The sequence below is a fragment of the Gopherus evgoodei genome, chromosome 17 (assembly GCF_007399415.2).
Source record: "Gopherus evgoodei ecotype Sinaloan lineage chromosome 17, rGopEvg1_v1.p, whole genome shotgun sequence".
NCBI classification, from domain to species: Eukaryota; Metazoa; Chordata; order Testudines; family Testudinidae; genus Gopherus; species Gopherus evgoodei.
Window position 1 is genome coordinate 7733824 of NC_044338.1, and position 12801 is coordinate 7746624.

A 12801-nucleotide genomic window follows, 5' to 3' on the forward strand; every position below is an offset into this window, starting at 1 on the left:
AGAGAGTTTCTAAATCGTTGCCTCAAAGTGTTTCTATTTTTATTTTTTTTTTTAAATTTCTAGTGATGAGGAGATCCCCAGTGGAAGTGATGAAGAGATGGGAGGTGAGGATCAGATGAGGCAGAAAGGCCCCCCTAAACGGAAGCTAGAGATGGAAGACTATCCAGAATTCATGGCTAAGCGATTTGCTGACTTCACAACATATCGGAACAACACCTTGCAGAATTGGCATGACAAGACCAAACTAGCTTCTGGCAAATTGGGGAAGGCAAGTGTGTATGTGTGTGAGAGAGAGCGAGAGAGAGATACATTTACCAGAGACGTTGAGACAGCAGCCGAAGTGTTTCATGGCATTCATACATGGGAACATTCCTTGTTCCATCTAGAGTTACAATAGTAAGAATTAAAACACACACGACCATGACAAACAAAAATCCCCGAAGCTTTTGGAAGGGATATAAGGCCCCATGCTTCAGGGGCATAAGCCAGGCTCTAACTTGGCAGAGTCAGGAGGAAATTTTCCCCATGGACAGATTACTTCAGAGCTGCCTCCTACCGTGTTTCTCACACCATCCTCTGAAGCAGCTGGTATCAGTCTGCTGTGAGTTGGAGCCGAGATACTGTTTATGGTCTGTATATTTCCCTGTTTACTTCATGATTTATTGTAAATACACAGACCTGAACACTTTAATTCAGCTGGCAATTCATTTTGTCCTAAGAGATCCAGGGCCCACCATGTAGGGGTTAATATTAATCATTGAGAAGTTTGTCTGAGCTAGAACAGTGAAGCCTGTCTATTAAGCCAGGCTTTCAGCTTGCTTCAGGGCAGTATCTTTTTGTTGGTTTATTTTTTTGTTGGGTTTTATATATATATTAAAAAAAAAAACAAAAAAAAAAAATCCAAAAAGAAACTCCTCCAGTAGGAACTTTGTCTGCTTATCCACTGACACGGAAAGATAAAGGAACATAGCTGCCTTGAGCAGCCGCTTTCTGCATTATCTGACACTAGTTGATGTTGTTGCAGGGTTTCAGTGCCTTTGAGCGTTCAGTCTTGACTCAGATTGATCATATTATGATGGACAAAGCGAGATTACTACAGCGGACACAGACTAAGCGATCTGTGTATAGGGTACTTGGAAAGCTGGAGCAGGAATCTCAGCCTGTCCCCGAATCACTGCCCGGATGTTCGGTAAGAGTTTTTGTTTCCAGTGGAAGTGATGACATTCTCTGCAAATGAATTAAATGGATCTTGTTGGTGTAACGGGTGATGAAGTAACGCTATTTCTAGTTTAATGGATTAAAAGATGATTGAGGTGACTTTTGTATTTCACAATGTTTGTGTTGGTTCCCAGGGCTGGTTTGAGGCTGATTCGCCTGATTCCCTGGAATCGGGCCCCGTGCCAGGGCCCCGAGCCTTAGGCTCCCTTTAAAAAAATTTTTTTACTTAACCGGCAGTGGTCCGGGGCTTCGGCATTTTGGTGTCAGGAGGTCCAACGGCATTTCAGCGGCGGCGGGGTGTGTGTGTCCACTATGGGGGTCTTTGGCAGCATTTCGGCAGCACGGGGGGTCCTTCGGTGCAATGCAAGACCCAGAGCAGACCCCTCGCTGCTGGGTATTCAAATCGGGCCCTGCCCTTCATAAAGCCAGCCCTGTTGGTTCCTATGCTTATTCCTGATAGGCAGAGCAAGACTCCAGATTGGACCATACCAGCACTTTCCCTTGGTCCTGCAATAGGTGTCAGTTTTGTCACATAGCCTGTATTCTGTTTTGTAAAGAAGCAACTGCAAAATTTGGTCCTAATAATGGGGTTTAAAGCTCTTGACCAGGAAGTTGGTGCCAAGAATCACACTGCATTTCACCTTCAAAATATTCTAAGTGTCTCCATCAACTTAGTATTTAAGGAATAGTAAACACTCAGCTGTAAAAATTAATGTAGAATTATTGCACTTGCAAAAATATTTTTTCCACTACATTTTAAATAAAGGCCCATATATGCATTGAGGCACAACTACATTTAAGTACAGCAATGTGTCGGCGATATCATATGCAGGTTGTGCTTGTTTCCTAGGGAATCATAAAACCAGTTCTGTGTTGGCAGTCTTTTTCCATTTCCTTCCCATGTATTAGAAGTCCTTTAATCCTAGCCTTATAAATAATGAAATGCTTAAAAACTTCCTGCAATGGAAGGTATTCACCATTCCACCATGCTTTTAAATGTTTGTAAGCTTTACATGGTGTCATTGAGGTTGGAGATGGAAAAGGCCCATTGAGTCCTTTCATCCAAATTGTTATCAATCCACCATAGCTCCCTGCTGTATGCTTACTCATTGTTTTGTCAAGTTGAATTAAAAATGGGGCTTCTACCACTTCTCCATGGAGTCCTTTCTACAGCCTAGTACCTCTAGATCCTGTTCTAATGGGTCCCAAGGCTGTACATATTGAGGAACATAAGGTGCTGGAAATATGAATTAGGGAGGTTCACTGCCCAAATCCGCCAAAGATGTGTTAGACTTGTTTTAAGATACGATACCATGCCTGGGTGCTGCCCGAAGCATAGGCACATGTGGGCTTATAAACATTCTCTCTGCTGTTCCAGGAGGTTGTCCCTCAAGCCAAATCCAACAAGCACCTAAAAGACCTGGATGAGGAGATCTTTGATGACGATGACTTTTACCACCAGGTGGGTCTCTGGAAATCTTTTCTCTGTCTCATGGCTCAAGTTGGCTTTTGATATTTCTGGAGTTAATGCAGTAAATTCTCAGTAGTAAATTCTTCTGCCCAAAGATTCTTCTGAGGGAAACACCGTGTTAGTTGCTTGACTGGACATCTGTAATCTCTACCTGTTATCCTTATTTCATGATGTCCAAAGGTTTTAACGCTGAAATCACTATGCAAGACTTTATCGGTCAATCCTTCAGCCCTGCCTCATGGGGAGGGGTCTTATGGACTTCATTGAAACTACTTTACCCATGTGGATCAGGCTTGCTGAATCAGACCAGTGTCTGTAGTTCTCATTGGTGATTATTGGTGTACAAAGAGGAAATCACAGAAGTTTCTACAGCTGAATATTTTAAAGAAAAAACAACAGCTTATGTGGGTGGGAAAGCCCCATCACAAATGCAATTTTTGAAGTTGCTCAGTGGCACATTAGTTACCCTCATCCAAACACAAAGCCAGTCTAAACGACGTGAAGAGTGAAAGTGTTGCTGGGCTCCCAAAGCTCTTTCCATACTGAGGCAGGGACACTAGACATGCTACTCTGGAGGCTGCAGACTAGGGTGATCATTGTGTTTGTAATTCAGTTAGCAAATGATAATGTCAGCCACATAAAATGCATACTGGAAATTACAGAGCTTTGAAGTGATTTGCTAAATTAAGTCTTGGACCAGTGCCCAAAAAAATATTGCTGGTCTAAGGATCCAGAGATGGTTTAACATCAGGACTAAACAAATGCTCTTATATTATTAGAAACCTGGAAATCTAACTAGAGGAGCTCATTAGATCAGCAGGTAAAATCATACGACGATTGGAGTATGGAGAAGGGAGGTGGAATTATGTGGTTTTTAGGTCCTGATAACTAATTCAACCAGACTAGCAGACTTTTCCAATACACGTCCCGGGCTACCAAACAGAACGAAAACATTTGCGAAGTAGGTAATTACTGTCTATATTTCACAGATAGGAAGAGCACTGAGAAATTTTAAGGGGGTGATTTTTTCAGGAGTCCTCAGCGTTGTTCTAACTCTGTTGCTATTGCTGTCAAGGGAAGTTTTATTATTATTTACTTCTATGGGAGCAGAGTTATGACGGGGCTAAACAGCCTGTTCAAGGTTACACAGGACACAGGTGGCAGAGCAGGGAATGGAACCTGTATCGCTTGAGTCCCAGGATTGTGTGTTACAATATGAGCATCCTTCCTAGCCCTGGGGTGAGTTGAACAGCATTTCCATGGCAAGGGGGGGACTCAGCACCTCCTGCATTAGAGATTGGATCCCTCTGCACACTCTTTCAAATGCAGAAGGGGGCTGTTGAGCAGCAATGATTGGAGGACCAGATCTGTGATGTTAGTGCTGAATATTGATTTGAGAGAATTCTGAGATGCAGACAAATCTGCTCCCATCTTCAGGAGTCCAAGTTTGCAACAAGAGCATATTGCAGATTAAATCAGCACAAAAAAATACCGAAATGAACAGCGAGAAATGTCCCCCACTGGCAAACCTTAGGCCTGTACTGTGGGGGTTTTCTTGGCCCTGAAATGTTAAGTTTTTTAAAAAAAATTGCAGTAGTTGAATGGCCCTTCCTCCTTACTAATAATTTTAACTTCGATACATTCTGATTTCAGAATTATGACTAGTCACATTTTAGCTTTTCCCCTCATTGGTTAATTGGGGTGCTGGGGTTAATCTAAATTAAAACTTAAACTAATAGAGGTCATTGAGGGAAGAGGAACACCTGAGTAAAACAAATGGGGCTGCCAGGCACAACTGTATCTTGGCCATTTCCCAAGAGGGAAGTGGCAGCAAATTGGAGTTGTTTCAGCGTTCTGTAGAGGTGAATGATGGGTGACACTCGTTTAATATACAGCATCTCCGGAAATGTTCCAGATTGCATTACTTGCTGTACCAACTGCTGCCGCCCGCATACAGCGAATAGGAACAGGGACCGATCGACAACATCTGGCAGCACAGCAAGGAATGGGTGCAACTCTTGAGACCCCGTAGACTCTAAATATGGTGCTTAGGACTGTGAAGGCTTTAATCACTTACCACTCTTTGGCAGCAGGCTACGACAGCTTATCCTAGCCTCGTACATCACGCACAGACATCTGCTGAGCCGCGAGGCAGCAACACATTCATTTTCCTTTCTTGCTTCTTTTTTTTTTCCTTTCTCCCTTTCTCCCCTTCTCTCTCCCTCCCTTCCTCCCTTCTCCTCTCCTCTCCTCTCCTCTCATCCCCAGTATGCTTATTGGGAGAGATGATCTGTAAAGATTACAGCTTCATTGTGTGCAAGTAATTGTGGGGATGCCAGCTCCTTGACAGACACAGCGTAGCACCTGTTCCGCTGACCTGGTTAATTTCTTCTGTTGAGTGGGATTTGGCAGAGATTGGAGCTGAAGCCAATTCAGTGATAAGGCTAAAGAAAATGGCTGTATGTTTTCTGTCACCTCCCAATTAAATTGGTTTCATAAAGTGCTTTCCTTTATTTGTCAGGGTAGTGAGCTGGAGCTGACTGTTGCATTCAGAAGGGGTAGAATGTATTACAATAGACCTGTGACAATACAATGAATGTGGTTTCTTTCCAGTGGGTCATACGTACATGTGTGCATGTAACTAAAATATAAAAAAGGACCTGATGTTTCAGAGGTAACGAGCACTCACAACTCTAATTGATTATTGTGGTAGCTCAGCACCTCTAAAAGTCTGACCTTGTGCATTTCAGTGTTTTTTAATTATTTAAATTTACAACTAAGCTATTAGGACTCGTTATTTTTTAAATGTCATTTTATTATAATGTTGCATTTTAGTTACCTATTATGTTTATTAAGGGTCAAGTACAAGTTCAGGTGGAAGTTATATCCCCCTCTCTTCAGTCATAAGGAGGATGTTAGGCTCACAAGTCAGTGACTAAAGCAGACTTGGGACAGTATAAATATACATACTGTATTGTCATAGGTTATAGTCCTGGAATCTTAAGATTCCACATCTCCTGTGTTTTTTACAAGCCCTCAGTGGCATTCAGTGGAATTCACCTTGCAGGGCAGGTGGAATTTTACAATTCAGGACTCAACAATTTGTGTTTCATCCGTTCATCCCGCTTCCTCCATGTTTGCTCGGTTGCTTTGCAGGCAGACAAGCCTTTCGCTGTCTCATAATGATTTTCATGCTGGTAACCCACATGGAGTTGTAATGTACATCCGTGAGAGAGACATGGGACCGAACTCCTTTATTTAGGCTACACCAGATGAGAATAATTAAGCAGCTTTAAAAAGATCCTGATTATTTAGAGCAAGGAATGTTGAACCCTATTTCACGTACAGTTTTAAGGCAAAAAACTACTTTTTTGGTTTGTTTTTTAAAAAAGCCATGTTTATGTAGAATCCCCTTAGAGATGTTGCAGCATTAAGACTTAAAAATCCAGCCTGCTACCAGCGTGCTGCTAGTCTCACGTGCTACAGTGGAGATTTTATTATTAGGATGAAATACTCCCCTAGAAGAGAGGAGAGCTGAAATTGGTTTATCTCTAACAGGAATTAGGTTAATGTTCATATGCTAAGTGTTCCACGGGTAGCAACTCTGCTCAGAACAAATGTTCATCACTGATGGCACCAGGTACGCCTAGGGAAAATTAAGAATATACATAGCGTTTATTCCCACCCTCCCCGCAGCTTCAGCTAAACAGTTTGGGACTGCCTCTCATAAGCTAAGTATGGTCACTAGTTGGATAGGAGACTCCAAGGAAAACTTAAGGTCTTCAGTCAGTGGTGGTGACAGGTCATTAGATGGGACTATCCCTGTTAGTTAGTACTGTTTCAGGGGCACCTGTCCTAAACGGTTAAACATCTGCTGTGTTCCACCCTAGAGACGGATGCATTTCATCGTTTGGCATATGGGCCCAGCTGCTGAAATGTATTTAGGTATCTAACCCCCAAGTTAGATGCCTAAATATCGTTGAGGATTTGGGCCATGGATCTTTTCTCATAGTTTGTAAAGTGCTTTGAGATCATCAAAGGGTTTTTTTTTATTTTCTCCGCAGAAAGCTTTGCATCTGTATGTGTTAACTACCTTCCTAGTAGTATTGTCCTTAGCATACTTGTTTACATGATCCTGTGTAACAGATGCTCAGTGTATGTATTTTAACAATGCATATAAAAATAAGTTAAGTGTTTATCTCACTAAACCTCCTGTTCATGTCTAGTTTTTATCCAAAAGAACTACTTAATCTGAGCTTGTGACAAATCAGCTTCCAGATCTCAAACGCTCATCAGGATGTTTCTGGCTCAGTTTACTTTCCTTCTGGGTTGTAGAGTGATTTAAATCGTAACAGTCTGGCTTTTTAAAAAAACTTAATTTGATGGCATAAATTTATCCTCCAGTTCCAACTAAGGTTATGTTTAAAACTGTTCCTGGTCACATACTGTGTTTTTTTTTTTTTTTTTGTCTCAAAGATATTTGTTAATGCCATAAACAAGTAATTACTAATCCAGTGAACTATTAAAAGTCAATAATGGTGAAGAATAGAGAGAAGGCTAGTTTTCTGACAAGATGGTTTACCTTAATTAAACTGTTGAGTGATTAATATGGACAGCTGATCTTGTGGTTTTAATTAGATGCATTTAGAGTTTTGTGTGAATAAGAGATGTCTCGAACCATCCCATAGGTTAATGGCAATACAATACTCTTATCATAGGCATGTATCTTTCAAATGGCTCAGTAGATGGTTAATAACACGTTTTAAAGCTTGATTTGAAACTTCTCCTAATGGGTGATTAGGAAACAGAAACCCAGCATCATTAGCCTTTTTTCCACATAAAATTGAATTTCCATCGAATATTTAAAAAAAAAAATGTACTCAAGTGGTTTAGTCCTACAGTTTAGGTTTTTGCATTACAAAATAGGTTACAGAAAACCCACTGCAAACAGTTCCATCAGGGGCGGCTCTATGTCTTTTGCCGCCCCAAGCACAGCAGTCAGGCGGCCTTTGGCGGTGCGCCTCTGAGCGGTCCGCTGGCCACGCGGATTCGGCAGTGTTTCTGCAGGTGATCTGCCAGTACTGCACCTTCAGCACCCGCCGCCAAATTGCTGCCAAAGCCGCAGGACTGGCTGACCTCCCGCAGGCATGCCGCCGAAGGCTGCCTGACTGCCGCCCTCACAGCGACCGGCAGGCCACCCCCCCCCCCCCCCCCCCGTGGCTTGCCACCCCAGGCACGCACTTGCTGCGCTGGTGCCTGAAGCCACCCCTGAGTTCCATGGTGATTTAAAAAAAAATAATAGTTATCAATGGGTCTAAAATTTTCCCATCACTGTTAGAAACTCAAAGAACATTGTGCTAGTGCATGGAAGCTTAAAAGAGGAGCAGTCCAGTTTTTCTATCCAAGTAGAGTGAAGTGCAAAAAGTAAACTAAACCTTAAAATAGATGTTAATCTTCCACCATTTATGCAGTTTTTAATAATTGTGGATGGTATTAGTAGCACAGATAAAGGAAAAAATAAATAAGATATATTCATCTCTATAATGTTCCTCCAAAGAATGAAGGAAAAAAATCTAGATTAGGAAATATTCAGATCAGATGCTGTAATTTATCATACGTTTGTCAATGTTCAGTTCAGAGCAGGAGTTAAACTCCTTTCCTGGATGTTATTCCATTTTTTTTCTGATGTAATCTTAGCAGTCATGAGGATGAGCTGTGCATGTCAGTATTATTACTTCTTAAGTTGGAAGAGAAACTGAACAGGACTTTCCCTTTCTATCTGATTTGATAAAAAACAAAAACAAAACACAAAAAGCTTTTCCAGTGTATTGTGGTGGTATTGTGGCTCTGTGGGATAGGGAGAAAAGAAGTTCTTGAACTGTTGGAAGGATTTTGTGTTAAAACAAAAGTGATACATAGAGATTGGAACTTTAAAATGATTGTTAAAACTACTTAATCTCCACTAACAAATACATGGGCAGATGGTTAAATTTAAATGAGATCGAGTCCTTCTGGAAAAGTCTAACAACGTTTTTGATGAAAGGTGGATCTTTGCTTCCAAGTCCCACAATAGAGTTTCTCATGGTTTGGGTATGTACAGCCTGTTTGTTGTTTCTGAATTCTGTGTATTTGAACAAAAAATCTCCGTTCTTACCTTTGCACTAAGAACAGTGAACATGGTGTGAAATGCTGCTGCTTATATTGTCCTATGTAGTAAACTGTTATATTAGTTGAGTGTTAACTGGCTGGCAGACCTCCTGTTTGATATTACTAGTACATGGAACCTAACCTGACTAAAGTGACTTTCACCTAAGTAACCAGTACAGTAACCACACTGAAATACCATGCTGCACCTCTACATATACACGGCTCATTGAATTGAAAGGTGATGGTACAACAACTTACACACCCACCAGCCAGCTTTGATGTAGAGCAGTCTGAAGCCCCGGTTATTTTATAACAAGCATGCCAGCTGCGCCTTTGCTAATTTTACAAATGATTTCAATTGCAATGGAGACAAAATAACTATTTTTTTTTAAAATCCCAATTATGTTTCAAATGATAACAAGTTACATAAACCAAACTGGTTCCTATCGGATAATATGGCAGCAGCTTCTTTTAGCTACCTGGTGTGTTTAATCATTAAACGTCAGGTAAGACCTAGGTGGATTTAAAAAAAAAAATCCTTATTACAATCACACTTAAATACAGTAGCATAATGCTCAAAAGTGACTATAAAGGACAATATTAGAAACAAAGCTAGTTTTGATACAGTCATATGTTCTATGTGCAGGAGAGCTCAGTCATGAGTCACAGTTGTCCTTGAATAATCTCCTAATGGTGTTTTCTAACTCCGAGTATCTTTTTTGGGTAAACAGGATAACGTTTTTCTCCATTGTGTTTTAAGGATGACATTTTCGAAAGCTCTCGGTGGTGGCCCAATTGCTCTCACTGAAGCCAGTGGAAATGTTAACATTGACTTGGGTGAGAAACGAGCAAGGCTAATACTGGCTGCTTTTGAAAATCTCACCTTAATTTTTTTTTTCCTGTGCATATCTCAATTATCTATTCTGTTAGCAATTGTGGATTTCAGGATCTCTTATATTCTGATACATTTTCAGATTTGTGGAAGCATGGTCAAGAATTCTGGGTTCTGTTCCAGGCTCTACCTCCAACTCTTGAGATCAACTTTAGCAAATCACATGACCTCTCTGTGCCTGTATTTACCCATAGGGCACATAATGGCTCATGGGGACTGGAGGCAGGTGTTACTAATTTTAATTAAGGCTTTCAACTGCTTTGTGGTGTGCTTGGATGAAAAACACTATCTTAACATGAAGTTTTGCTAAGGGCATGTCTGCACTACAGCCCTAAGTTGATCTGTGTGGGGCAGTGTGGGGGTTGGAGAACCAGGGCTCTTGAGCTCTGCATAGCTCCCCGCCCAGACCCTAGCTGCCCCCGGGCTCTGAAGCGGATGTGGGGGGTGCAGCTGCTTGAGATTCTTGGCTTCTGGAGTGGGGAGCCCGGGGCAGCTGGGCTCTAGCTGCCCAGCTTTCTTGTCAATTTCAGGGCTCCAGCATGGAGCTGTGAAATTGACAACATGGAGCCGTGAAATTCACAAGATAGCTTCCCGCAAGAGGTAAGCATCTCCCTAAGTACATGGACATAAGCCCTACGCTTCTTGTGGAGGTGACATTATTATGTCGGTGTTGTAGGGCACTTGAGGACAAGGCTGTAGTGTGTGCACTGACATACAGGTGACGCACAGGTCTAGCCATTAACCACATCAAGGTCACCACCTGGCAGCAGAGGCAAATAATGTTCCTGTGGATGACTTTGCTCCACTCCTTTATAGCTATGAAGTGTATGCCTAGCCTCCAGATTGCTGCTGTTTTGGGACAGATAAGGTGCATTTAGGTGGGCTGCAGAGCTGTTGCTCTTACTGACAAATGGAACTTGGTGGTGGTCATTTAAAAGGACAATTTTGTTCACTTGTTAAGGGAAGAATGAGTTGGGAGGTGGTGGTGGATAAAGAAAATTATTCAAATCAAAGCCTTTTACTGCTGATATTGCCTAACTCCAATTCTGTCTTCACACATCAGGGCTTAATGCTGATAGTGATTTACTTACACTTCCTAGTTAATAATTAGACATTGGGAGACACCATAGATCACTCCTAATGGAATATATGGGGTCTGATGAGAGTTTTCTGTTTTGACTAATAAATTTTAGCTGGAATCACCAGGCTTAATGAAATATTACAGCTTTGGAAGTGGTTTAGGTCTTGTGCTGAAAAAATAGTGTTACTTTATTCAGTAAATGAATTTATCATTCATTGTGTATCGTGAGCTCTACCTGGCTCTGGAGCATGGGCTGAATGCAAGACTGTGAACTAGAAAGCGGAAAAACTAATCAAATCCTTAAAGACCAGAGGCAGCCAGGCAGGTCTAGACTGACTTTTTCAGTGGTAGCCTCTGGCTACATCCACTTTTATTTTCGTAACCATAGTTAGGATGATTTATAACTTCAGCTTTAATTCTCACACTATTTAGATGTAATAAGATGCTTCATGGCTTTTGTTTCCATTTCCTAATTTCCCTCCTGTCCGTGGTTTTTTCTCCCCTTCCCCTCTTCTCTGTCCCCCACAACCTTTTGAATCTTGCTGTTCCCCTGCACTGAAAGAACTTTTCACTTTCAGTTCCCAGGTGAAGAAAACCGCTCTTTCTTGGCTGACGGCTAAACTGTCTGCCCATGGGCCTGTTGATCCATGGGTGCTGCTGTTTACAAGCTTTAGTTTCCCGCTGTTGTTGCATGCAGCTTTCCCCCATTAACACCAATGGGAGGGATTCTCTGTGCCGAATAATAGACCCCAAAGGGATAAAAAGATGCCTGCTTTACTCCGACAGCAAGTGCTCTTATGCAGTTAATTTATGTAAGAGCCACAGCCCCGTGACCGGTGTCCCAACTGCTGCAGAGTCCAGATTCTCTTGATGATCACACTGTAGCACATTTGCATTGCCAGCAGGAGAGCGGACCTGTCTAGCGAGCATCTGTGGCCAGAGCTCCAATGGAGGGATCCATCTCACTCACTACCATGTCAAAGATTCTGTTAAAAGCCTGCAGGAACAAATGCACCGTGTGTTGTCTATCTTGGGTGTAGCTGCAGCTGCACCTTTTAGCCACCAAACTCCGGATTTGGTGAGCCACCAGAAGGAAGAGTTCCCTCTGCTGCAGATGTCTTGCTGCACTGTTTTTGAGTTTAATCTCAGGATATGACAGCAGAAGTAACCCAGCTGATCTGCCTGTCATGACAAAGGCACCTCCTCAGATATTCAGGTCCCAGACTGCTCAGAGATGTATAGATTGTATCTACTGCCTTGTATTGCACCCTGAAGCGAAGAGGTTGGACAGGAATAGTATACATCGCAGTGACCCCTCCCAGTTAGGAGGCAAGCAACAGTGTTCTGTGCCAGGGAAACTCCTTATAGAGTGCCCTGCAGTAATGCAGTCTGGAGTGAACGTTGATTAGATACACTGTGGTCACAGTGGTGCTGTTAATCCATTCAGGATTCAGGAAGACATCTCCCTCTTGAGATTGCTTAGGTTCAGTGCCAATATAGAGTCCAGATGGATGTCCGAGGGTTGGCATTGTACCTTTCAGCAAAGCAACACGGTAGAGCAGGGGTTCTCAAATGTCATTGCTTCACGACCCCTTTCCAAGAAAAAAAATTACTGACCCTAGGAGGAGGGACCAAAGCCTGAACGTACCCAAGTCCTGCTGCCCCAGGGGTGTGTGTGTGTAGGCCCAAAGCCAAAACCCAAGGGCTTCGGCCTTGGGCAGTCGGTCTTGGATTTCGGCCCCAGCAAGTCTAAGGCAGCCCTGGCAACCCCATTAAATGTAGTTGTGACCCACTTTGGGGTCCCACCTCACAATTTGAGAACCGCTGCAGTAGAGCATGGAGATATGGCAACTTCTGGAACTACTTTTTTCTTATGCATATTAGCAATCAAACAATGATAGAACCATTGCGGAAGTTGTGTTGATAAATCATTGGATGATCCCTTTGTGTTTACGTACCATGTACTTGGATGCAGATAGCCTTCTGCAAGTT

The 12801-nt window shown here is 42.3% G+C and overlaps 1 protein-coding gene across 1 annotated transcript in view; it reads left to right on the forward strand.

Annotated features, from left to right (window-relative positions):
* AATF (apoptosis antagonizing transcription factor) overlaps positions 1–12801 on the forward strand; it is an 82632-nt gene that overhangs the window by 34409 nt on the left and 35422 nt on the right. Inside the window, exons 6-8 of the mRNA XM_030536767.1 lie at positions 64–268; positions 1025–1189; positions 2597–2680. Of these exons, the coding sequence (XP_030392627.1) occupies positions 64–268; positions 1025–1189; positions 2597–2680 (454 nt within the window). The remainder of the gene's footprint in view (positions 1–63; positions 269–1024; positions 1190–2596; positions 2681–12801) is intronic.